General features: G+C 52.0%; 1 protein-coding gene across 1 annotated transcript in view; it reads right to left on the minus strand.

Moving 5' to 3' along the window:
* The window catches only part of RP1 (RP1 axonemal microtubule associated), a gene marked incomplete at its 3' end in the record, with an annotated part of 79036 nt that overhangs the window by 23114 nt on the left and 28259 nt on the right, over positions 1–27663 (minus strand). The window contains exons 6-21 of the mRNA XM_078593385.1: positions 14990–15162; positions 14198–14284; positions 13193–13325; positions 12243–12394; positions 11235–11313; positions 9820–9895; positions 8679–8755; positions 7688–7719; positions 7178–7307; positions 6117–6220; positions 5335–5508; positions 4625–4837; positions 3233–3410; positions 2742–2840; positions 1668–1825; positions 162–248 (exon numbers count right to left, since the gene is read on the minus strand). Of these exons, the coding sequence (XP_078449511.1) occupies positions 162–248; positions 1668–1825; positions 2742–2840; positions 3233–3410; positions 4625–4837; positions 5335–5508; positions 6117–6220; positions 7178–7307; positions 7688–7719; positions 8679–8755; positions 9820–9895; positions 11235–11313; positions 12243–12394; positions 13193–13325; positions 14198–14284; positions 14990–15162 (1952 nt within the window). The remainder of the gene's footprint in view (positions 1–161; positions 249–1667; positions 1826–2741; positions 2841–3232; positions 3411–4624; positions 4838–5334; positions 5509–6116; positions 6221–7177; positions 7308–7687; positions 7720–8678; positions 8756–9819; positions 9896–11234; positions 11314–12242; positions 12395–13192; positions 13326–14197; positions 14285–14989; positions 15163–27663) is intronic.

A 27663-nucleotide genomic window follows, 5' to 3' on the forward strand; every position in this document is an offset into this window, starting at 1 on the left:
CCAGCCACTAGCGCTACCCCCCCCCCCCCACTGTGTCACCTGCTGTGTGTGCGTGTGCGTGTCACTTGCTGTGTGTGTGTGTGTGTCACCTGCTGTGTGTGCGTGTGTCACCTGCTGTGTGTGTGTGTGTGTCACCTGATGTGTGGTCATGTGTGTGGCACCTGCTGTAGCTTCCAGTCCGGGTTTTCGCTGGAGCTGTCGTGAGCCATGCGGATCTTGTAGATCTTGCCCAGGTCCGGGAGCGTTATCTGCCCGGGCATGTCAAGTTGATTTCATTTAGCACGGTGAGAGAGACCTCAAGAGACCAGGGGAATGATTTTCAATTTGCAAGAGGTGACCTCGGTCACCAATGTGACTAAAGTAAAACAAATATAAGATAATGCTATGCAAGGGAATAGAAATCGGCGCCAAAGCAACTGCGCGCAGGAAGCGCTGATTGTTCAAGGTCGATAAAAGGAAAAAATCGCACAGCCCACGCAAGCCTTTAGTCTTCCGCCCAACGGCAAGTGTTTTGACCAAAAACTCTCTCCTTCCCGACCGATCTTGAGCCTCCTTCGGCTGGCCGCGTGTTTTTTGTTGCTGTTCTGCGTCTCGGGCCTCTCTCGCACAAACGCAGCGGCCGTACGTTGCTCGGACCCTCATCCACCAAGTCGTCACCACCTCTGGCCACGCGCGCTGGCTTGTGGACGGGGCACATGCCCAGAGGTGGCCTCGTAGGCGAGGATGCTAATTCTATGCCGTGTTCAAAGTTGTGTTACTATTTACGATTAACTATTTTTTATTTTTTTTACCAGGTAAGGCCCACTGAGCATGTAGATTTTTTTCAGAAGCAACCTGGCCATAAATGATAGCTCAACGAGGTGGCTGATCATCACGTTGAAATTTATAGCAGCCAAATACTCGAAGGAAATGTTGATTCTATATATGGAGGGAAAAACTGGAATACTCGGAGAAAAATCCACGCGTCCACGGGGAGAACATGCAAACTCCAAATATACAACAGGCAAGATCCAGGTAAGTGGTCAACTCACAACTGTGCAATGGAGACCGGATGTTGGACAATGGACAACAGGAGCTGATATGGAAAGTGGACACTGGATAACTGACATATGAACAATGAAATCTAAAATACCAGACAATAAATAATGGACACTGGAAAACAGATACTCGACATAGAACAAGGGAAACTAGACAATGGACACTGGACAATGGACACAGGAAGTTGTACAATGAATTGTATGTATACGTCTTCAGTTTTTCTTCCAATTCCGTTCCAATTCCGTATGTCTACGTCATTGGAACGAAATCGATTACAAATGGAATTGGAAGTAAAAGGCCATGCAGGAGGGTGGGTGGCAGAGTTTGGCGCGAGTTCCCGTAGAGTGCGGTCATGTCGCTATGGTTCTCTGCGGTGAGTACAGTACAACGTCTTTAAAAACAGCGGCGCTACGCCTCTCTAAATACAAATAAAACGCCGAACCATTTGAGCAGTGAACGGGACCCACCCTGCAACTGGCAGACGTCTCGGAACGGGAATGGTTTAATAGACAACAGACGATAAACAAGGACATCTGGACGATGGACATGGGTCACAGGCACTGGTTCATGGACACTGTGACTGGGGGTGGGTTGGGGGTGGGGGGTCCTGGGGGGGGGGGGGGTATCACCTGGAACTCGTCCTCCTGCTTGGCGCTGAAGATGCCGTCGTGCTCGCCCTTGCCCAGGAAAATGGGGCCCGCGGAGCCGCGCTCCCCGTACACCCAGAGCTGCACGCGCGCGCCCGTGCCCTCGCTGCCCGTCGTGACCAGCACGCGCCACTCCCACCCTGCGACGATGGTCAGCCGCACGGTCATCGCTCTATCGTCACTCCGCCCCACATTGGGCGTCCGACGTTCATCACTCCCGACGCATCAGTGATCGCCAGCTCCGCTGCGTCGGCGTTTCGTCGCTCTCCTACGTCCGGGCGTGACGGCCGAACAGCCGGCCCGGTGGTGCCAGCGGCAAGGGCGCTCGATTCGACCGATGGAAGGTCACGGAATTAACATCCCAGTCGGGGGGAAGAGGGCGGGGGGGGCGTCATCCCGACTCGTGATTCAAACGATGCGGTCGCTAAAATTTGTGCCCTAGCGTGAAAGATCCCCAAGGCAATTATGTTTGAAAGTAGTTCCAGACATCATCATCCCAGTGATGTTTCTCAACTAGTGGTGGTGCATCCTCTGGTGGCCCAGAGCCGGCAGTACAAGCGGAAGAGTCATTGGGAGATGGAAGCGGAAGAAAACGTCCAACGGCGAGACTGGCCACCGTAACGGGAATGGGGAATTTCAGAATCTCGGCAAGGTGGCGAGATGTTAACTACCTTGCCTGGTATACAGGAGGTTGTGGGTTCGATCCCGACCTTGACACCTGCAGTATATTTGGAGTCTGCGTGTCTCTCTCTCCGTGGGCGCGTGGATTTTTCTCCGGGTCCTCCGGTTTTTCCCTCCGCATTTAGAATCAACGTCACGCGTTTAGAGTATTTGGCTGCTATACATTTCCACGTGATGATTAAAGCCACTTTCGTCGAGCTATCATTTGTGATTGCCAGGTGGCTTCTGCAAAAAGAGCTACTATTCAGCTCAGTGGGCCTTACCCAGTCAAATAAAAAACAGTTTAGCCGTCTAGTTTATCTTGACTCGTGTGGCAGAGCCACGTGTGACCAGTCGACGGCAGCGGCGGGTCAGCCCGCCGCGCGCGACACCCACCTTTGGGGGTGTCGAGCGGCACGGGGGAGAGGGCCGACGAGAGTCGCGGCGTCTCCTCCATCGACAGGTCGAGGTGACGCGAAGCCTTTTCTCTGCCGACTGCGCGCGCACACACACGCACGCACACACACACGCACGCACACACACGCACGCACAAATTCTAGATTCGCCCGTATAACCTTCATAGACCGTTGGGGCAAATGCTGTCAGCGAGCAGCGCCCGCGAAGGCCGGCACGGCACACGAGGTGGTGGGTGGCCGGCACCACGGCCGTCCGTCTTTGTCTCTCGGGTCGCGATGTTTACACATCGCACCAGGTACTCATTTGAGGCTGAGTCGGCCTAGCGGAGGTCTAGGACCGGTGGTGGTGGTGGTGACGTTGGTGACGGTGATGACGGTGGCGACGGTGATGAGGGTGGCGACGGTGATGAGGGTGGCGACGGTGTAGCCAAGGTGTTGGTTGGTAGTGGGGAGAGGCGGCCGGTGTCTCACAGGAGATGACTTGTGGGTAGAAGGTGGTGTTGGCCTCTCCGGCGTTGACAAGGGGCCGCGCCTGCCCGTCGGCCTGCAGCCCCACGAAGATGCCCTTGTGGCGCGCCGACTCCAGCCCCACCGAGCTCCAGTCGCGCTGCTTGTGCACGATGAAGTGGCAGTGCTTGTCGCCAATGCCCTGCGAATACGCACACACGTGCACACGTACACACGTACATACACACACCAGTAGATGTTCTCCTATAACGTGGCGGGAGTAGTTACGTTCCTGAAGAAAACCACCCTCTGGAAAAATCTCGCTATAATAAATAATCAATAATATAGGGGGTAAAGCACAGTCTGCGATAACACGTGAGATGCGTACACAGGCCGAACAAAAACCGAGGCGTGTGGGTAGCATCTAGAAGCATCCAGCGTTATAAAAAAAAAGTGTTCCCAAATACATTCGTCGCGTTATATATCTAATTCGCGTTATGAAAACAACACGCAGCATTATGGGAGAACAGACTTTTTTATTATTTACGTTTTTATATGGCGCAGCAGACCCAACAAAGGGCTTCAGAGCGCTTTGCTGACAAAAAAATACTTGGTAATCTATCCAACATATCCTAGGAAGTAATTAAATGTTTAGTTTCTTTATGAATGGGAGAATTCTCAGCAGTCAGGCGCAGTTCTTCAGGCAGAGGGCCAAGAACAGAAAACGCGCGAGCTGCGAAAAATGTTGGCTTTGGGTCTCCAATGCCCTGCACGGCACAGAGCTGATATGTTCGCCGGTCGTGAGTGACTCACGTATGTGCTAATGATGTCAAAGTCGATGTTATTGCGCTCGGTGGATTATTACGTCGCAGAATCACGAGAGGTCGCGGCGGAATCTTGGGGAAGAGCTGATCCAGCAGTGGATTGACCGTGACTGATGATGATGTTGATGGTGTTATAGATTCTAGGGGGGCTATAAATCAGAAATGCGTCTTTGTTATTAATTGAATTCATCCCAAAACCTAACATTTTATTTTGAAGCTCGGCCCGCAGATAAACTATTAAAATATTAACATTTTATTGGACATGGCCCACGGAGGTATTTCGCTCTTTTCAAAAGCGACCCGGCCACAAATGATAGCTCAACGAAGTGGATTATGACGTGGAAATTTATATCAGCCAAATTCCCTAAACGTGTGATGTTGATCCTAAATGTGGAGGGGAAAACTGGAGGACCCGGAGAAAAATCCACGCAACCAAAGAGAGAGAGAGACAGGCAAACTGCAAATATAGTATACAGCAGGCGTCAGGGTCAGGATCGAACCCACGACCTCCTGCATACCAGGCGAGGTCGTTAACATCTCGCCACCATGGTGCAGTTTTCAGGGGCCGCTGAAACCGCGCCGCTACACCTACCAGCCCGTCGCAGTGGCCGTCCTTGACGCGGAGGAACCTGCGCGGGAACGCGACACTCTCGAACATGCAGGTGCGCGGCGCCACCACGTGCACGCGCAGGTGCGACGCCTCCAAGCGCCGGCCCGCGCCGCTGCACCGCCCGTCCGCCGACACCGACAGCGCCTGCGTGGTGCTCGAGTTGAGCAGCAGCACCGCCCCGTCACGGAACACGCCCTGCGCGCGGCACGCACGGCACGTGAGCGGCAAGACACAGCGACCCCGAATTCTGGGAGGCTCAACCGAGACACGGTGAGATTCACCTGGCAGCTCCTGCCTCATCCGCTGGCCCTGCCCCACGCAGCGAGTGACTCCTCCGCTTCCTCCTCCTCCTCCCTCTTTCTTCCACTGGCCTCACCTGCGACCCGTGGCCCCGCCGACTCTCCTGACAGCCCCGCCCACTACTCAGGTAGCTTCGCCCTTTGAACAATTAACACGAGTTGAGCGTGAGGCCAAAAAGCATTAAACCGGTGATAGATTCCCATTTTTTTTTTGCAAGCTTTGAGAACACCGGGACAGCCGTTTGCGAGACTGGGACTATCCCAGCCAAAGAAGGACACCGGCCAGTGGGCCGTAACCAGTTTGACCAACGGTCTCAAGACGCCGGCCTACTGACCCCCGACACCGGTCTCCAGACACTCACCAGCGGGGGTGGGGGGCCGCGGGAAGCTCACCTTGACGTGCACGTAGAAGAGGCACGCGGGGCCCTGCGCGGCCGCCTTGGTGTCGCCGGGCCGGCCGTGTGGCGTGAAGAGCACGGCGTGGCCGGACAAGCGCACGGACGCGAGCTGCACGCTGCGGTCGTGCTGCACGCACACGCTGAAGTCGCACGCCGGCCCGTTCTCGCTCTGCGGGGCGACACGCCGCGCGATCGTCGTTAACCTCCGTTGTCGTCTTGTTAGCGCGTCTAACCGGTTCGCTCGTCGAGCCGCTTGGAAAAGTTCCACGGCGGGTGGTGAATTTGCATAATTAGTTTGTTGGAGAGGTGAGAGGTTACGGCATTGGCTTGTTAAGAATGTGAAGAGGGATAAAAGGCGCAGGCCCTACAATCGCTCGCTCACGCCAATGCTTCTGAAAGGGCCTCCACTAAGGGGGAGCTCTTGAGAGCCCCTTTAGAGGGTGTTTGTCTTCCACGCTGGTCAGACGTCCTGGAAGAGTTGGCGGTACCGACACTTTACCCCACCACATGCGATTTGCCACTCGACAAACTGTCGAGTGCCCATTTGTATTGCTGGGTTCACAGAAAAAAAACGTACTCATTCATTCAACTGCCGTGCCGGCAGATTGAATAGAACCAGCGCCCTCTGTATTGCAAGTCCAGTGGTGCGCTAACCACTACACAACGGAAGGAGCCCATTCAAAAATGTAACGGGTTATGACGAAGTTAGTTTGATCACTGGTTCATGACACCATTGGACTGTGCTCTGGGTCACTTTGTAGGCGTCGTGGCCCTCACCATGCCCACGACGTGGTTCTGCTCCACTGCTAGATAGTACGCGGGCAGCGCCAGGCTGTTGAACGCCCGCACGTTGCCACGCCGCCGTGCCACCTCAAAGTAACCTTAACACACAGATACACACAGGCACACACGGACGGACACACACACCACCCAGACAAGCCAGATCAGAGGTTTCACCTGCAGATCCTATTGTAATATGAGAATATATCCGGATCACTGACGTATCACAACTTTTCATGGTGATTGGCTCTGCCGGTCCTGGTTTACAGCCAATGGGGGGAAGCCTGGGGGCATGGCCCTGACGTGATGGAAAGGTGACAGCTATAAGGATTGGGTCTGCTGGCTTTGGCCTCAGCCAATGGGGAGATGAGTCAGGGGCGTGGTCTCGGGAGCTGACGAGGGAGCCTGGAAGATTCGATGCAGGCTAACGAGGATTGGCGGAAACGTGAAAACGAACGACACGGGGTCAGAACGGGAACGAACGGAGGAAGGGGCCACGCGGGAGCGGGGCTCCGAGTTGCCACGTGGCAGTGCGTCTCTCTCGGTCTATCTGTCCCTTTCACGTTGCCTATCAGCAGCGTGAAGTAACTGTAACCTAAAGTGAATAAAAGACGGATTCCAGAAGTCGTCTCAACGAGCTTTATTACACTATGATCACGATTATGATTCATCGCGACCAGAACTTCCCGTGAAACCTCAAGCCAGCACCACGGTTCTTCTCCGTGAGCCGGGTGGGGGGGGGCACGCCCTGCTCCCTCCCTTCGCTTCCCCACAATGACCCACGTGTGTGCTCGGAGAGGAGGTGGATAAGGAAGTGGAGGAAGAGATGGAGGTGGAGGAGGTGGAGGAGGAGGTGGAGGTGGATGAGGAGGAGGAGGTGGATGAGGAGGTGGAGGAGGAGGTGGATGAGGAGGAGGTGGATGAGGAGGTGGAGGAGGAGGTGGATGAGGAAGTGGAGGAGGTGGAGGTGGATGAGGAGGTTGAGGTGGATGTGGAGGAGGTGGTGGATGAGGAGGAGGAGGTAGATGAGGTGGGGGAGAGCGCTGTGAGGCCCTCACTGTATTTGTCGCCCTTCTCCCCGAGTGCGTCAACCGAGGCATCAGGCTTGATCCGCAGCAGGCGCCCGGTGAGCTTGTTCGTGAGCTGCAAGACGCTGCCACGCTGGAACTTCCAGCCCTCGGCTGCCCACTGCTCGCACATGCAGCGCACAAGCAGCGCACATGCAGCGCACAAGCAGCGCACAAGCAGCGCGACCCGTCAACTCTCACCACTCGTTTCCCAACTCGCGACAACAAACTCGACCTTTAACCATCAACTCGCGACATTCATCACTCAACTCTCAAAACTCGGCCATCAATTCACGACACTCAGCGATATTTTAGCAATTTTTTGTGCATGCAATTATCAACAACGATAAAATTCGCAACCCCACTTAACGAGAAGAGCACAACGCACACATTGCCGACAACATTACTGACAGCAAATCGCTAATCAACAACAATTAACCCCGCCCTTCTAAAGCCAACCCAGCAAGTGAATGAATCCGTCGCGGCGAGCGCAGCACTCACCAGCTCCTTCTCAAGCAGATCCTGCTCTTGTTCTGTGGAGTCGCACACGGATAGCATACGCGGTCAGAGCCTTCCCATGAGAGCCCGCAGCAGGACGCAGGAATGACATGGAACAAATACGAAGAAAGGAAGGGGCCAGATCCTCGTCCCCGATGGATTTACAAAAACGTCGACGCGTCTCCCGGCTCAAACACCGCGTGCGGTCGTGAACGCTTCCAGTGGTGTCTGTGGCAGAGGTTTTCCGCATTGCCTGTCTCCATAGGACCACCGTGCGTGTGTGTGCGCATGGGGTGCGTGAATTATACGCAACAACGGTTCGTTCAGAAAGGTCGGTGGGCTTGGGCCTGAGACGTCACTAGAAAGATTATCATGATGGCCGGTGGTCGAGATTTCGCGACGGAGCGGCAGACAAAGAAGGGAATGCGCCCGAGAGAGCATATCCAGCAGTGGACTGATCATGGGCGATTATGATGAAATGCATAACCACTTTTGCTGACCAATGCGGAGTTAAAGGTCTCACTCAAATAGAGTGGACTGAACAGAACAGACAAACTGCCCCTACATGTCACACAATCAACTTCACTGTCCAGTTTTTGTCAAAACTCATTTATTTTCTCTTGCTTAGACAAACTCCTCTTCTCCCTGCTTTCCCCATCATTACCACCATCATCACCTTTTCCCAACTTCCCTACCCATCCATCACATTCACTGTTAACCACTCACTGTCACTCTCATCGTCGTTTATTTCACGCATCGTCATATTCGTCATGCACCACCATCCTTCCCATCGACTCATCTCATCACACCTCTGCTGTATGAATAGCTAACTCAAGAGAATGGTTTGACGACATAAGGAGTTAGTGCCAGAAAGACGTGGCACTACTTGAGCCATATTGGCACAAGACAGAGGAAAGTGGAAATGTGCAGTGGACACCTACGGGGCTATCTGCCCATGGATCGTGATGATAATGATTAAGATAAGAACACGTACGTGCCGCGCTCAGCGTTCGATCCACGATGTTGAGATCCCGCGACGTCTTCCCGTCGTCTTCGCCCGTGTCCAGCCAACTGCGTGCGCACGCATGCCGTTAGCGGGCACCGTTGAGGCGGTGACAAGAGTGATGGGCAACCCTGATCCTTTATCCATAATTCACTACGCGGGTCAGCACAGGTTGGAGCAGGGGAGGCCCCAGAAATTGGTTTGGATATCCTCGTCACAGGTGTTAACGGTGGCCGAGAGTGCAACTCAGGTCGCCGGGTTCGCTGTTCCACTTTCGCAAGATAACAACATTGCCTAGCGTCACCGCTGGAGTCAGTCTGTAGACACTGTATGTGCTCCCCCCCCACACTCCCCTGACCAGGTATATTTTATAGCATCCCCTCTGATGTAAAGCAGGCGTGCAACGATGTACTTCTCAGCAATCTGATGAAATGTCACGGTTGGCGGTTGCGATTCCATTTAAAAATATATATTGTTTCCCCCCCCCCGTTCCCCCTACTTAATCAGACATTTTAACTGCCCCATATGAATACATTCCCTACAGGGAAAGTCACGAGCCCAGAGGACACAATCTGCAGGCCGCACGTCCACTGAATGTTCTCTCTCTTGTTGCCGTAGGACTTGCATTGGGTTCAATACAAAAGCAATGTATCATCTCGCTTTTGCTGTCTCGTTTGTGTGGGTACCAATGTTTTGTCTCATTGTACAAGTTTTGTTTGCTCCATCATCCTAAATATCACATAACCCTTTAGTTTGGATAAAAGTCACGCAAATCGCAAACCATGCAACTTTGGCGTGCGTGAGAATCGCAATCCCCGTCTGACCACGTCTGACCCCGTCTGTATGTATGTATGTATGTTGAACTTCTTTTGCACCATACGTAGCCAACTGTGCTAATCGGAGGTGCGGGTGAAGGACAACGAACTAAACACAAAAATACGTTTTCAATCTAGATTATTTAAAAGTGCATAGCTCCGGTGGTTTCCTAATATCGGAAGGAAGAGCGTTCCAGACGGCCACAGAAGCGCATCTGAAAGCAATGTAGTGACCATCTTTGTTCGATGGCCAGTCAAGAGCCACTGCTGCTGCTGCGAGGATGACCGCAGTTCGAGGGTGCGACCGGGGGCCTCACCGGTGGCAGAGGAACACGCTCTCCGTGTCGGCCAGCGGGTCCTGAATCACCACCTTCTCCAGGTACCAGCCTTTACCTGGAATCAGAGTCAGGGCACGGGTCGCTGCAGCAAATTCCCGACAAGAAAGCCCACAGCTCTCCTCTATAGCTCCCCTCTACAACTCTCCTCTACAGCTCTCCTCTACAGCTCTCCTCTACAGCTCCCCTCTACAGCTCCCCTCTACAGCTCTCCTCTATAGCTCTCCTCTACAGCTCCCCTCTACAGCTCTCCTCTACAGCTCTCCTCTACAGCTCCCCTCGGCAGCTCTCCTCCAAAGCTCTCCCCGACATCTCTCCCCTACGGGTTTCCTCCACAGATCTCCTCCACGGCTGTCCTCTACAGTCTGGAGCCCACTGGGACTCCCCATCTCTCTCATTGACGAATTCATTCACGGGCTTCACGCGTAACCAAGCGAGGGCAGCAGGCAGCCAGTGCTGTGTGGGGACGGAGGTAGACGTGGGGCGGAGCGAGACGCAGGGCAGAGGGAGACACGGGACGGCGCAGCGAGACGTGGAATGGTGGGACGGAGGGAGACGCGGGACGGAGCGGGGCGGAGCGAGACACGGGGCGGAGCGAGACGCGGGGCGGAGGGAGACGGGGGACGGAGGGAGACGCGGGGCAGAGGGAGACGCGGGACGGAGGGAGACGCGGGACGGAGGGAGACGCGGGACGGAGGGAGACGCGGGGCGGAGCGAGACGGGGGGCGTAGCGAGACGCGGGACGGAGGGAGACGCGGGGCGGAGCGAGACGCGGGGCGGAGGAAGACGCGGGGCGGAGGGAAACGCGAGACGGAGGGAGACGCGGGACGGAGGGAGACGCGGGACGGAGGGAGACGCGGGGCGGAGCAAGACGCGGGGCGGAGTGAGACACGGGGCGGAGCGAGACACAGGGCGGAGGGAGACGCGGGGCGGAGGGAGACGCGGGGCGGAGCGAGACGCGGGGCGGAGGGAGACGCGGGGCGGAGCGAGACGCGGGGCGGAGGGAGACGCGGGACGGAGCGAGACGCGGGGCGGAGGGAGACGCGGGACGGAGGGAGACGCGGGATGGAGGGAGACGCGGGGCGGAGCGAGACGCGGGGCGGAGGGAGACGCGGGACGGAGGGAGACGCGGGACGGAGGGAGACGCGGGACGGAGGGAGATGCGGGGCGGAGCGAGACGCGGGGCGGAGCGAGACGCGGGGCGGAGGGAGACGCGGGACAGAGGGAGACGCGGGGCGGAGCGAGACGCGGGGCGGAGCGAGACGCGGGGCGGAGGGAGATTCGGGGCGGAGGGAGACACGAGATGGAGGGAGACACAAGACGGAGGGAGACGCGGGGCAGAGAGAGACACGTGACGGTGGAGTGAGACGTGGGATAGAAGGATATGGGGGACCCACCCGGCTCCTCGGAGTCGTGGCTCACGAGCACGCGCTGCAGGCGGCCCAGGTGGACGGCCTCCAGGCGGAACACGTCCGTCTGCACACGGACGCGTGGAGACGAGGTGAGAAAAGACAAAGATCCCCCGTACAACCTTAACAGACTATTGGGGCCAGTGCTTTTAGCGATCACCTATTAAGGCCGGCACGGTACACGAGGGGGTGGGTGGCCAGCACCACGCCCGGCTGCATTTGTCTCCCCAGTGGCGACGTTTACACAATGCACCAGGTACTCATTTTAGGCTGAGTCGACCTAGGCGAGGCCCAGGACCGGTTTAGATATTCGTCACTCGTGTTGGCCATGAGCGCCGACACTGGGGCATAAATTCAGCCAGGGTCTGTCTGGGCCAGTGGGCAGCTAAACAACTGTGCACCCGGCACACCACATTCAGAATCCCTCTTCAATATCTCCAGTAGCCGCGCACCACTTGCTCCAGTCTACCGGCTGCAGACGTTCGGTTTCGTGATTAGGCAACTTAGTGCCTCATACGCTGGATCCAAAGAGTGTTCAACGTTGAAGTAATGAAGCAAGAAAAAGGTTGCACGTAGAATAACACCTGATGCAGGCAGTGACGAGAAGGAAACTGGCACTATTTGGACACGTAGCAAGATGAACAACAGCAGGAAAATGTTCAGTGTGTTGTCGGGAAAAATGGAATGAACCGGAAAGAGAGGAAGAGCTCACAGAGAATGGCTTGACGATGACGACGACGTTAGAAGAGATTGCCAGGAAGATGCTGCACTACCTGAGCATATTGGCACTACGAGACAGAGGGGAAAGTGGAAACAAATGACGAAATGTGCAGTGGACACCTATGGGGCTCTCTGCCCACGGATCGCGATGATGATGATAATGATGATGATGACGAGCGGCCTGGTAAACAAAAGGCGATCTCGCGTCGAGAAACTGAAGCCCCCGGACTGACGCCGACGCTGCCCACGAGGGGTGCCGCCGGCCGCCCGACCCACCTGGCCACGCTGGAAGGAGGTGGGGTGCCGTGAGCGCTGCAGCAGGCGCGGCCCCGTGTCGCCGCGCTCGCCATGCACCGCCACGTGGACGCGCCCCTCCGTGCCGGCGTTCCACAGCTCGCCCGTCGTGACGCGCACCTCGTAGCGCACTGCTGCGCACACAGCCCGGCACAACGGGGGGGGGGGGGGGGGCAGCATAGCTCGTGAATACAGCTGCGACTCCCACCGGCTCGGGCGGGGGAGAAGGCGATCCGTGCGTGGTGAGATGAAGGTAACAATGTCCGGCTTATAGCACTCATAGACGCAAGGCAGAGGTGCGGTGAGACGCCTCTAGCTGGAAAGTTTTGCAAAAAAACTTGATGCTCCCGATTATACATCGATGTGTACGACACATTGTTTGGTCTCACTTTCATTGAGGAGCCTTAATACAAAGAAAGTGCATGACCATGTGGCACGTGCTGTGCTGTGCGTGTCCGTGTGTCGTTTTTCTGTGAAGTCCCAGTTTTTAAGAAAGGCTGCTCCCGTTGTCTCTCTCTCTCCACCTGAAGCATCTGCGGATATCGGGATTTTGTCTCGGGTTTAAAAATGTCATGGGCCTCACACTCGACTGATGATGCGGGTAAAGGGTGAAGCTCCCTGAGCGGTGGGTGGGGCCAACGTGCAGTGATCGGGGCCAACAGCAGACGCAGCGAGGAGGCTGCTCCCTGTGCGGGGGGAGCTGGTGGTTGAGTGCGCGTGGCATTTAAAACTCGCATCCTTCCGAGTGTTTTTTTTTTACGTGGTTAGTTTGTTGCCCTTTCCCCGCACCTCGGCTTATAGCGCGGTTGGTGACATACGGTGCGAAAGGAGTTCAACATACGTATGCACATACAGTGACACCTGCGCGATATTTGCCAAACCTCCCCCCACCCACCCCAACCACCGACGACGGCGGACACCAACCACCGTACCGGACAGGACGGGCCCCGTGCGCCGCGGCACCGCCACCTCCCGGCAGATCTCTCCATCGTCCTCGTCTCGCGAGAGCCAGCGGTTCACGCGCATCTCGAACTCCTCCTTCGTGTGCAAGTCCAGCAGCCGCACCTGGACCCGCGGGGACAACGACGGTGACGGCAGACGGAATTAATGGGCCGGTGGAGTTTGCTCCGGGAGCACAGATCCGGAGAGGGGCCTCAGGAAAGATTTGAGGTGACCCCACAGGCCTCGTCTGGACCTTAGCCCCCGGTCCCCCAAAAAAGTTTTTGGTGGTCCTGGTCAGAGGAGGCGGGCGCAGTGCAAAACAGCGCTGCTGTAAAATGCAGCGCCGTAGCCAATCATCACGTGACGGAGGCTATCCGTCAGTCACGTGACCATTCTCAAACGCATCATTTCTCGAACCCATTGCAATGAATTGTCAAAAAGAGTCACGATTAAATTCAAGAAGAGTTTGTTTATGGCATGAGTATTATTGTATAAGAATAGGTTTTACCATTTCTGGTAATAAAACAGGTGTTAAGATGTTCAAACACCAAACATAAACCTTTTGCAAGGAATCATCTCCGCATTAACCACACATACTTGTGGTGAACATGCAAACGAAAACATGTTCTGGTAATATATGCATTGTCTTTGAAATTGATTGATTACTTTTTATGATTATCATTATTAGTTTTACTGTCCATCTCGTGTTGTTCACCTCAGGTTCTTCACAAGCTCAAGTATCTCACCTGATCTCCACCCCTCTTGTCTACTTCGCCCAGATTATCCTGTTGGCCTCCAGGATAATCTCGAGAACTGGCCGGCTCACCACCGACAATTCTGATCGGTTGTGTGAAATCAAACCGGGTTGTATGTATTGTACATATGTTGAACTTCTTCTGCACCGTGCGTAGCCAACCGTGCTAATCGGAGTGGCGGGGGAAGGACAACAACACGCATTGCCGGCCCCGCGGAAACCCTCGGTGCCTCACTCGTACCGCTTGGCAGAGCCATCCCGGGGACTCGCCAGAGTTGTCGTGGCTGATGCGGATCTTGTAGAGTTCCCCTACGTTCCCGGCAGAGACCTACAGCACGTGGTGTGAAACGACAGCGCACACGCACGCACACACGCACTGAGACACGGTGTAGGCGCACGACACACATCAGTTGCACTGCAGAGATGCGCGAACCCTAATGCCAGTGCACTGGATACACTTTCTTGCGTGCACCCATCCTCTATGGCAGGGGTCGGCAACCAAAATAACAAGAAGAGACATTTCTTTCCAATTCGGTACAAAATTCAGTATTTCAAGAGCCGCAATGCATCTGAGTACATACTGTACATACGTACATATCGTCAAGAAGCAGCCCGTAAAGAGCCGCATGCGGCTCCGGAGCCGTAGGTTGCCGACCCCTGCTCTATGGGCTCGAAAAGACAAAGATCCACCGTGAAGCCTTAACAGACTGTCGGGGCAAGTGTTTTAGCGAGAACCCATGAAAGCCAGCCATGGCACACGAGGGGGGGGGGGTGGGTTGCCGGTACGAGGCGCGGCCACCTTTGTCTTCCCAGTTCTGATGTCTGCACACCATACTCATTTGAGGCTGAGTCAACCTCGGCGAGGCCCAGGACCGGTTCAGATAATTATAGCCAACCGTAATTATCTGATAATTATCTGAACCACCACTGAGTGTCGGTGGACAATAAGCGGTGTCTGAACTCGGGTCGCCGGATTCGCTGCGCGGCGCGCTAAAACCGGCGCGCCAGCGCTCACGCCGCGGGCTTCGCTCACCGTGAACTCATCCTCGCTGCCCTTGCTGAAGGTGCCACCGGTGCCGCCGCTGCCGGCGCCGAGCAGGATGGGCCCCGCGTGCCCGCGCTCCCCGTACAACGTCACGGAGACGCGCGCGTCCGTGCCGGCGGCGGCCAGCTCCCCCGTGCTCACCCACACCTTGAAGCGGCCCTCTGCAAACACAAGACCCCCACCCCGTGTAGCCATTAAGGGACTGTTGGGGCGAGTGCTGTTTAGTGGGAGCACCTTTGAAGGCGGGCAGAGCACACCAGGGGGTCTGTGGGTGGGTGACCACCAGAAATCGTGCCTGCTTTTGTCTCCCTGGTTTTTATACATTTGCACCAAGTACTCATTGTGAAAGAAGTCACATGACGTGCGTACTACTTCATTGCATTACAGCACGACATCGTCGTATTGCGTGACATCATTGTCTCTGAACATGGCTGCTTAACTCAGTCGTTATTCTATGAATCTATAAGATCTGAGGCTGAATTGACCGAGGGGGAGGCCCCAGGACCGATTTGGATAATTGCCACTGGTGTTGTCCGCGAGCCAGAATCGAACTCGGTTTGCCGGGTTTGTAGAACAGCTACAACTACAAAGATTCCCAGTATAGCCTAAACTGACTGTTGGGGGAAGTGCTACCGCTCTCACATACACACACATATATATGTGTGTGTGAGTACCAGGGTTGCCATCTATGCTGGATTTCCCAGCACTCTCCTGTGAGCGAGGTGGCTTGTGCTGGGAAATCTTAAAGTCCTTCCCAGGACAACAAAAGTCCACGTGTCTGTCAGTTGTGTAATTATAAAACGACACGATGCATACACATTTCGCAGTATTTCTGCCAAATTCGTCTTCGCCTATATATGTATTTGGCGGCTATACATTTCCACGTGATAAGCCGCTTAGTTGAGCTATCATTTGTGGCCAGGTCGCTTCTGAAAAAGACCTATATAGCTCAGTGGGCCTGATCTCCATATATATAAAAGGCAAAGTTGTGATTATGTGTGTCTGTTCAAAATGTTTAGCGTACTTCCCGACATGCAACAAACTTGAAATTTTCCATGTGGGTACTTTCCAGACTGTACACCATGCAAACATTATAAAAATACACTTTTGTGGTTTTTTTTGGGGGGGGGGGGAGCTCAATAATGCATATAATTTTTTCACAGCAAGTGAGCTGTGACGTCAAATCTGTTACGTGACCCGCGCATGTAGAAGCGGTAACGCATTGTCGTGTAGTGGTTAGCGCGCCGCACTACGAACCCCACAACCCGAGTTCGATTCCCGCTCACGGCCACCACTGATGACGATTATTTTAACCGCTCCTGGGCCTCCCCTAGGTCGACTCAGCCTCAAACGAGGAACTGCTGTGGTGTGTGAACATCGCCACTGGGGAGACAAAGGCGGCCGGGCGTGGTGCTGTCACCCACCCCCTCGTCTGGTATAAACCTCACTGAGTCTCAAAACGTAATCTTTTTTCGAGAAGGGTCTTGCCAAGTTTTCGCAGCAGGTGGCGATGCTGCTGCGGCTGCTGTAAATTTCCACGTGATAATCCACTTCGTTGAGCTCCCATTTTGTGTGTGAGGTCGCTTCTGAGAAAGAGCTATAACAGCTCAGTGATCCTGATCTGGTAAAAAAAACCTCACCGAGTCTCAATACGGAATCTTCTTTTGAGAAGGGTCTTGCCAAGTTGGAGCAGTAGGTGTCGATGCTGCCGCAGCTGCTGTGTGTAACGTGTGATCCTGATTGAGGAGTTGTGCAGGTACATTTTCAGCACTGGGATATTTGCCCTAGACTCGCATTTAGATTACAGTATTTAGATTATTTTGCTGCTATGAATTTCCACGTGATGATAAGCCGCTTCGTCCAGGTCGCTTCTGAAAAATATAATAGCTCAGTGGGCTTTACCTGGTGAGAAAGCAAAATAGTTTAGTTTTATTTGCTTATATTCTAGATTTGAAGTTTTCGTGACTGCAAGGATCCATACTCTTTGGTTCTTTCGGTAAAGTGTTGCAATCGAAACGTCGTGATTTACTTTTCTATCTTTCTAATTTTATTTAATTTTATTTTTTTACCTACGTGACTTTACCGAAAGAACCAAAGAGTATTTGGTTATATTTTTTAAGTTATTTGTTTAGCTTTCCTATACTCTGCACTCCTATCATGTTTTTGTATTGTTTGTTGTTGTAACGTTTTTGCCTGCCCATACTGGACATGTGAAAAGAGCTTTAGAACACGTAGGCCTTCGTGGCCAATATTATTCATAATAAAGGCGTGTTTGGGTTGGAGCGCGTATATGTCGTTAAACCCGTCACCACCCGACACAGCCAATTAGTAAAGTTTGTCACGTGAACAAAATGTGCCAATTAGTTACTACTTCACATCGGTGTGTTGGAGAGTAAACCCACACCATTTACGATGTGAGCACTCAAATTGAAGCGCTTTATAGCTCATCGGATTCCTCCAGGAAAAATAAATATTTTCATTGGATACATTTTTTAAAAAGTGATTTGTTTACATTTCCTATACTTTACACTCCTATCGTATTTTTGCATTGCTTGTTGTTGTAACGTTCTGATCTGTCCCCACTGGACATGTGTGAACAGGAGCTTTGTGTGAGAATAGGTTTTCCCATTTGTTCTGGCAACAAAACAGGAGTTAAGATGTTAAAACACCAAACTGAAACCTAAAAGGTTTTGTTGCCAGAAAAAAAGGGGAAAACTTATTCTCATATTTTGGTACAGGCAAAGGAGGTCCCATGATGGAAGAGCTTTATAGCTCATCGGATTCCTCCAGTTTCAATAAATATTTCAATAAATGTTTCAATAAAATATTGTAATTCCGGCGAGTGTTTGTTTGGCCACAACCTTGACCGTCGTACATCACGGTCGGAGATAAGAGCCCGTGTCGGCAGAGGCTACTCTAACAGAAATTAACAAGTGACAAAATTAACGTGTCACTAACTCTTAACTAATTAACTATTAACGGGATCCGCTTGCACGCTCTTTTGGAAGACTGCGCCCACCCCCCGCCCCTCACCCGCGAATGGGGGCAGGGCCGTGTGCAAATAGAAGCTTGTGATTGGCTGGGAGAGGGGGCTGAATCGGCCAATGAGAGGCCGCCCCTCAGCGAGACCCCGCCTCTCAATGGAGCACCGCACGTGGAGTTATTAACTTTGAATTGATTCTGCAGAATGGATTTAAAATGACACAATAACATAACATTAAATATATTTTTCACACTGTTGGAATTCTTTTTTTTTTATACATAACAGTTTATTTATTTTAACAATAATTTGTTTTAAAGGAAATGTGTAGGTGGGGCGTCACACCAATTCCCCACGCACACACAGTCGCCACTGCTCCAGTTCAGGGGTCAGCCGATGAGTTCGGTGCAGGCGTGTCGTCTCGCTTAACGAGCGAGATACGTTCCTCGAAATGTTCTCGGTAAACGAACACTCGTTAAACGATCACCATTTTCCCCCATTGACCCCCTCCCATGTTGAAAGCTGTGAAACGTTACGGATCCAAAATGTCGCATTCTTGAACGATTTATACAAATTACTGTATAACTGTACAATAAGATAACATTTAACTGAACGCTTACCACACATGAAGAACCACGGTGCAAGATCCCCCCTATAGCCTATCACCTCCTTACAGCCATATACTTTATTTGAAATCAACGCTCTCACACACACTCTCAATCACACAGCCCTCTCCCACTCTCTCTAACTCTCTCCGTCTCTCATACATGTGTAGTGACATCGCGGGATGTCAACGTGCAGTGTCGGCCCTAGAGAGGCACGGCGTGCGGTGTAACGACATCACAGATACCACAAGGGTGTGGGTGTCGTACCGGCCCTAGAGGGGCCCGGTGAGTGCTGATTGATAGCACTAGATGGCACCACGCTCTGCGTGCCGGCCGAGGATGAGGTTACTCGAGGCCATGGCACTCTGGTTGACCCGGGAGGACACGTGACCAGTTAAGTCTACAAAGGGGCCACAAAGTGGGGGCTAGGGGTGGTTACGTGATTGGGACCCAGATCCTTCCCGAGAATTCTAGAAGGTGGACGTGGCCAAAGGCGGAGCCAGACACGCCGCAGAGAATATAAGCCGGGTCCCGAGAGGGACCAGGGTTGTAGTTGTTGTTCATCCTGGAAGAAACCTTCGTCGACGTTCTCCGTTCAACGAGTCTCCAACACGTGGTCCGGGTCCGTAGTAGCAGTTACGTTGTAATTAGTGTAGTTAGTCTGGTGGTCACCACCGTAGGTTGTTATTCTGTTAAGCGGAAGTTACCCCGTGTGTTGGAGTTGAATAAATGTGTTGCCTCCAAATCTACGTCTGCAACTCAGTTGAACCCATTACACATGCACACACACCTTCCCCTCCCCAAAAATAAAGATCACCCGTATAGCCTAAACAGATTGTGGGGCCAAGTGCTGTTAGCAAGCACCTATGAAGGTGGCAGGGCACACGAGGGGTGGATGGCCAGCACCACGCCTGGCCGTCTTTGTTCTTCGTTAAGTGAGACACGCCTGTACTCAGCTGATGAATTCAGCACTCAGGTGATGAGTTCAGTACGCTGCTGAGACACTGGATGTTGAATTGCTGTTGCACTTACTCTATTCACTCAGCAGGCCGTAGGGCAATTGGGTTGTGTAAAGAATACTTATGTTATCTGAAGAGACATATATGTTAAAGGGGGCATTGCTTATTTAATTTGTAATTGCATATCACAGATCCAGGCTCGGCGTCTGGCACGGTGTGTGTGTGGGTCAGAGCGCTCGACCAGCAAGCAGAAGGCAAAAGTTTAAATCCCTGTCGGGGGTAGAGTCAGCCCATCATCCCGCCATAGTTAAAAAATATACGAGTACCATTCTGTGGAAGTCAACAGTGGCTGTACTATGATGTGACTGGCCTCGGCCAGAAGAATAAGAAATGTCCGTCTTTGCTTGGGGCTGACAGCAGAGATGTGCTCTGCCTCGATGCTCGTTTAGACCGTGACAAAATGAGAGAAGTTAAAAATGAGAGAAGGGAGCTGCTAACGGACGCCGGAATTGTCCCGAGTGTAGCGCAGTGTGGTAGAGGCAATAGAGAGACCAAGGCAGACAACTTAAAAAACAAAAAAACAGGCGCCTTTATAAACACCGCACACAGCTAGAGATTAACAGCAGAAGGGGAGGAAAACGTTCAGGTACAAAAAGAATAACAAGCCAAGAACACAATGCGTGCCAAACAAAAATACAAGACGAGGAAGTGTTGTCCTCTGTGAAATTGAACACAATGGCTTTCTCCGAGTGTTGCGTGTCGCGCGCGTAGAAAAACAAACGTGGCCGGGCGAACAACTAAAAAAACTATAAACAAAAAAAACCGAGGAGCAGACGAACGTGGGTGCTCAACACAAAACACCTGGCAAGGTGAGAGAAAGTGTGGAGAAGAGACAACACAGGACAGCGGGGCCTGCCGCTATCGACACACCGTGCAACCCTTCCAGAAAAAAACGATTGCTACTACAAGTTACAGACCTTTAAAGTATCACGCACCGTGTCCGTGCGAATATTGGTTTAGTTTTTGTTCCCTAATTTAATTTTGATTGCACGCGCGTCGTGTAACTCGTGCAGAGCAGCCTCGTAGTAAAAGGGGGATATTACTGAACTACATCCGAGATCCCTTCACGTCACATTTTTTTTATCCACACACGCCCAGCTCAAGAGAAATGTGCATTTATGGCAGTCAAACGGACATTATTTTTAATTCTCAGGTGGATGGGTCCCAAATTAAGTGTAAAAAATGCAATATATTTTGATGGAGATTTGTTTGTGCTTTGCACCCATTGAGAGACCTTCAAGTTGCTATACTTGAGAATCCTGATGAATGACGGGTGGCTGAAACCAAGATTAAGTCCCAGAAGGCCAGCAATGCCAGCGCAGTGTTCAGAGCCACCTGGACACAGCGAAGATTGATTATTTCTACGCGAAGACAGCGATCCCCCCCTACCCAACCCCCAGCAAACCTCACGCCACCATCCGGCAATCCCGGACTACCACTGACAGTAGAGTAGCGTGGTCAGCAAAGGAATGAAATGAGGCCTGGCCCCCCTGTCCAATTTCCCCTCCTCTCTGTAGCCCGCCGCCTGGGCCCTCCATCCCCGTGGCGCTTACTAACTGACTATGTCGGGTGGTGGCGGCTTGAACGAATATGTACGCGATCCAACCTAAAAACCTCTATTATGGGTAATATTGGTCGCGAAAGCCTACGTGATAAACTCAAAAGCTGCTCGACAGTACGACTGCCAACTTGGCCATTCACAGCACTGACAATCTCTCAGCTTGAAAGGTCTGTAGTTGATACACAATGGCGTGATTGATACCAAACGCAGAACGAGAACAAAACATGCCTACATTTTAAAATACTGTCTTTTTGTTACCTTCAAAAGGCAACAGAGCTGATTAATATTTAAAAACTCATTGTGCCAGCGTCTTGGCGATAATCTACTGCGTTAACATTAACGTTTGCACAGTTTGAATGACTGTCACGACTGGCTATAATACTGATACATACCGTGTAGGATCGCACCCGACGGTGTATGGGCCACTTGGCAATAATAGCGATGATGTAATTTATTCATCAACTAGTTCATGAAGCCTGTCTTCACCAGTCAAAAGTTTTCAATAAATATAATAATTAACCTGATATGATATTTAAAAAAATTGTATCTACGATCAGACACTAACTACTACAAAAAAAATATATTTTTCCCGAAAAAAACACAAAAATTGTTGACGATTTGATTCAACTTCTTCTAAAGACGTACCCATCGGAAACCGCTCCATTTAAAGATTCCGTTCATTTTAATGAGAAAGAACAAAAATGAATTAACTTAATACTTTATGACACGAAGCTCTCCTATCTTTCACCGTTTTCGAATTATTTAGATTTTAACATCATAAAATGCGGATTTTTTTTCGTTCAAAACCGCTTTAATCCTAAATATCTTAAAAACAATAAAAGATAGAACAATGGTTCTCGCTTTAATTTTACTTGCTGTTTAACGCTCTACCAAACGAAAAAACCCACAATCATGCAAAAACATGATTATGGGGCACTTTAAATCGAGATTTTGGGGCCTTAAAATGAAAAATCTCGGATTTTCAGATATTTGTTGTTTGTGTACGAAAATCTACCCGTGTACCAAATTAAAGCTTTCTACTTCATCGGGAAGTACCCGAGAGGTTTGTGACACATACATGTATACATACATACAGATCAAGGTCATATTTATAAAGATGAGAGCGTCGCCTAGTCTCAGGATGGACGCTGTAGCATTGGAATATTTGGAAAGTTTTTGTTTAAGAAGTACCCGGCAACCCCCCCCTCCACACACACTTTTACGCGGAGATAACTCTCCAACTCTCCAACAGTCCGTAGCGATGGGTCGGGAGCCCACTTGCTTGTCCAGCCATCTCCCAGGCCAACTCACAGTCCAGTGAGTATCACATATCTGCACGTGATCCATCAACCCTTGCCCCTTGAATCATTCTGTTACTCGGCGTGTGCCACCGCACAGGCGATCCTACGTTGAAACGCGGTAAAAAAAAATTCAGCTTGCAAGTTGCGCAGCTCTTTCAAAGGACAAGCGTGAACCACAACGCCTTGAAACTGAACATCGGTGTCGTGTGGCAACTTCAAATTATAGTACAGGGGCTGCCTCGGCAGTGGTGCAGAAGGGCAGAAGGGTAGCGTTGCGACACTGTTTACAACACGCACGTGGGTGATGCAGGGACGCTTCATTGCGACAAACGAGAGGAATTCCACAACTCCCAGCAATCTACAAACAGCACAGTTCCTAAACGCACGTTCGAGAACCCGTCGGTAAGGTTCACAAGAAGCCCGAGGGTGTGGTGCAGCGGCATCAATGGCACCAGCTGCGATGAGCTCTTGAACTATTGCCACAGAGTGTTTGAATAGCTTGGCTCGAGTGCTTTAAAGGGTTTCTTCGTTGGCAGATCATGTTTTGCATCGAATACTGGAAACGTACGCGAATAGTGCACGTCTCCGATCATCTAAAACAGGGGTGTCGAACTCAATTTCATCTTGGGCCGCGTCGTCATTATGGGTGCCCTCAAAGGGCCGGTTGTATCTGTAAGACTATATAAATGTATCTACTCTTTATCATATTAAATAATCGCCGCTGCATTCGATTATTACTGGTTTTAGTAATCACTTAAGTAATAACTAACTCTGAAAGTAGAAGTCTAGGAAAAATAATGGCAAGCAGATATTCATTTTATTCATTTCAGTTTTCAGTTTCATTTATGAGGTATAGCCCATGTGAGCCATGCGGCTCTTGACTCAGGTGCAACCGCAACAAACAAAAACATGAACAAGGAACATCTTAAAGTGACTACACACAACAGAAAAATCCAGAAAAAAACAGCAAAGTCTTCCAGAAAAAACACTGTATATCAACACTATGTGCAAAAATCCCGGTGGGGGATGCAAGTCAAACAATAACCACCATAATACAATTTATATTAAAGTTATCAGCCTAACTCTGTACTCCAACAAATAAACATGGCTAAACAAAAACGTTTTCGAAATCACCAAAATAAAGCTATAAAACAATGTAACAGTGATCATAGGAACTGTGATTCAAATTTAACAATAAACGATATACATAACATGTACGACCAAACTTTGCAGCCATAGCTGACTGCATGAGTCACTCCATAACAGCAGGAGTATATCAGTCGCAGTATAAAAAATTTCATCTGTGTCCCGCGACAGTTTCACTTTGAGTACCGGGTTGTCACGTGACACTAGTTGGCTGTGTCGGGTGGTGGCGGGTTTAACAACACATTTATATATTTACGCGATCTAACCCAAAAAACCTCTATCATGGACACCACCCCTTCCCTGATCCATTATAAAGCGTGTATATCTCCCACTTGTCATTCACCAACCCAAGACATTAACAGCCATGAGCCGTGAGCTGCGTATCCTGGATTACTCCGACCCCGCGCGTGAATTACGCCTGGCTTAACGAGCAGCCCCTTGCGGCTCATCCCAGAGGGCATCGTGTAGGTTACACGTCATGCAACAAACCCAAGCTGCTGGACAAAGTGGCTTCTACCCAGAGCCAACTCACCGACAGACAGATATCTTACTTTTCAGACGAATGTGTAGTTTATTGTTTAATAAACGGGAGGGGGGGGGGGGGGATGTTCCACCCATCATCCTGCAAGCGCGAATCGTGCAATGAGAGACAACGGAGAAACAATTAGAGGAAAGCAGCGAGATAAAAAGTCCTCCACCAACTAGTGTTAACTCGCGTCAACTAGCATCAACTAGCGCCAACTAGCGTCCGTGCGGCTTTTTGCTCCCCCCGCATGTGCACTTGCAGCCACACGCCCTGACGACCGGGAGGCTCTCAGGCGCGCTCCGCTCTCGACCGAACTCCGAGCCGGAGTCTCCTCCATCGCTCGCGTCCTCCAGTTCCAGCGTGCTCCGGTCGTCGGAGCCGTGGACGGCGCGCATCGACGAGTTCGAGTGAATCGGCGGGAGCTTCTGCGGGGGCGCTCGATCTCTCGCGACGACGAAGCCGTTCCTGAAGGGCTGCAGCACCGTGACCGTGGACTTGTACCGCGGGAAGGCCTGCCCCCGCCCCCCACCATCACAAGCGGCGTTGCTCGCAGTCACCCTGCTCGCCATCTGCACCACGACCGCGGTGGCCTCGGCCAGGTCGACGATGGCCGGAAGCTTCGTTTGCGACGAGAAGTGGGACGTGTCGTCATCCACCGTTTCCGAATCCGGACTCGAGCCCTTTCCCTCATCGACCGAGCCCTGCCTGGTGGCTTCCACCTGGTGGTCCATGTTGCATTTCCGTCTGACACCGGGAATCCGCATGAAGCCTTCAGCGAGCCCGTTTCCCTCTTGTTGCTTCGTCGGTATGGAATTGTCTTCATTTACCAGCCCCCTTTCCCACAAACCCCTTTGCTGAACTTCTTTCACTACCATCATTGTCTCTGTATTGCCTGACATCTCCACCCCTATAGTCTGATAGCTTCCTTTGGCACCCGTGGGGGCATTTTCTCTCATCACTTGATTTAATGTATTATCCTTGACTTTATCTTCTTTTGCTCTCTCCTGCTTCACTAGATTATCTTCCTCTGCTGATTTACCTTTTGCAACCCTCACCTCTCCCCCTATGGCTTTCATATTATTTTCACGACTCACCTGTTCACGGTCTTTTTTGTCTGGCTTTGTCACAGCTTTGTCTTTCAAAATCGCCTTCAAGTCAAGTGTCATGTCCAGCATTGCATTGTCCCTGCTCAGTGCAGGCTGCCGCTTGGCATCGTCCTTCTGAACATTTTGGTCTTTCTTTTCACTCAAGATTTGTCTAAGATCAAACGCTTGCATCACAGGTGTGCCAGCGATCAGCTCTTTGGCACACCGACGTTTTCTAAATTTACTTGCTAAACAGTCCTCACAGGGACAGTAGTCTCCTTCATCATCTTCGTCATCTTCCTCACCATCCACCTCATCATCTACGCCTCCGGCATTCATGCCGGCATTCTCAAGATCATTGGCCTCATTTACGGAGGTTGAGCTGTCCACCGGCACCTCCGTTCTCTGCTTCTCAGCATGCTTCCGATTAAGCTCTTCGATGACAGGCGAAAACTTCTTGGTCTTCTCGTCCTGGTACGTCGGCTGCTTCCTCAACGATTCCATCCTCATTCGGCGCAGCTTGGTGGAGTTCGTCGAGCGATGAGAAGCCTCGGACAATGGCGGCCGTGGAACGGTCCTCTTCAGTATCTCAGCCTCAACGTTCTTCATCTCCAAGCGAATGCTCTGCCGTATCCTTTTGGATACCTCTTCCTGCACGGCTCGGATCATCTCATCCACCTCTTCGTTCTCGCTGAGGTCCCACTTGAGCTTGAACTCGCGCATCACATTGCTGTAGAGCTGCACACACGTCTTCCCCACTTTCTTCAGGAGCCGCCCCACCCACACGTTTTCTGGGTCCGACGGCTTCTGGTAGACAAAGCTTCTGTCTCTCCCATCTGGGGCTTCCACCGCTGTGAGGATAGGGCAGCTGTTCCCGCACGCTGTGTACATCCTGTCGAGGAAGTCCCCTTCGTCTCGAGCGGGAAGCACGGGTCCCCCTTGCGTGGGTGCCGGTTGCTTCGTGACAACCTTAGCGGTGTGCGTCACCTCTCTCGCGCTTTTCTCAGCATCGGAAACGGCTTCGGCGTCATCCAAGTTCACCGCCCTGGAGGTGCCCATGCCGCAAACGCCGGTGTCTGCAATCTCCTCAGGAATGAGCATACTTTCAGGAACATCGTGATCGCTTTCAGAATGTCTATCTTCACTACTCCTCAACATCAACGCAACAGATGCTCCCGCCACGTCTGCATTCGCGCCGGCCCCACCATTTTCCTCCGGGGGTTCTAAGGCCTCATCTCCGCCTACATCTCGAACGTCCTCTTCGCCAGGCATTTCCCAAACGCACGGCAGCGTGCGACGCTCGCTGATGACGCCGCATTCCTGTTCGTGCACGTTGCACTCGGAGGGCTCCTCCTCGGGGATTGTGTCGACGGGTCTCCTGTAGAGGGGCGTGTGACATGCGTTGAGATGCCAGTTCACTCCGATGTCCGACCTGGGGGTCTTCCCGGAGGTCGGCACAGAGCCGTACGTCGGGGCGGCACAAACATCGCTTGACTTCAGGTCTTCCTCGTCGCTCGTGACGGACGTCAGGGAAGACGTTTCCTCGGAAGAATGTCGATCGTTTTCGTCGCAAGTCGACTCGGCGGGTGCTACTAAGGAAGAGTGGACGCCACTGAATGAAGAATTATCATTGCATTGACCGCTGATGCCGTTTTGCACGCCCTGGGAAAATGATTCATTGTGGGTTGAATAATTGTCTTCAGATTCAAGGCCATCATGCATTTCACCGTCTTCTTCTCCATTCGTAATAATTCCATTAACAACGGATGATGGTAACACACTATCCCCATGTGTTTCCTGAACATGATTTGTGTGCAATACTGTCTCAGTGTTGCGAGATGGACCGGAGGATTTCTCAGAATCTACGGCATCGCCAGGCCTCTCCGCAAGAGGCGTACCCTCGGGCGGAAGACGTCTGATGTCCTTCCACGCCTTTAATAGTTTCTCTGAGGCGCTCGCCTGGACGGGCGAAGACCTCTTGGTGTGGATGCAGTCCTCGTCCTCGAGGCTTCCAAGCTGGCCAAGGAACTCGAGGAAGGAGAGGGCCTCATCGCGCAGCTGTTCGCAACGCTCGTCAGTGGCAGGACGGTGCCGGCATCGGCTTGGACAGCCATTGCACTGCACCTCCGAGGCAGGACTTGCGACGTAGTTTCTAGTTTTATCGAGAATAAGCTTGTCCTTGCACTTTATAATGTTCTTGAGAATCTGAACAGACATAAGCTCGTTGCCATCCCTCGGCAACAATTTAGCCTCCTCACAGCAATGCACCAGTTGCTCCTTCTTGCCTATGTCCGAAGGGTGCAGGTCTTTCTCGAAACTTCTTACCTTCATGTTTAGCGACTGAGTTGTAAAATGAGGTGACCTCTGGAGGGCCTCCCTTATCACAGAAATCTCCGTCTCAATGCCCTGCTTCCTCAGCCGACAGTCAACACCAGTGGA

The sequence above is a fragment of the Lampetra planeri genome, chromosome 4 (genome assembly GCF_965212315.1).
Source record: "Lampetra planeri chromosome 4, kcLamPlan1.2.h2, whole genome shotgun sequence".
Lineage (NCBI taxonomy): Eukaryota > Metazoa > Chordata > Hyperoartia > Petromyzontiformes > Petromyzontidae > Lampetra > Lampetra planeri.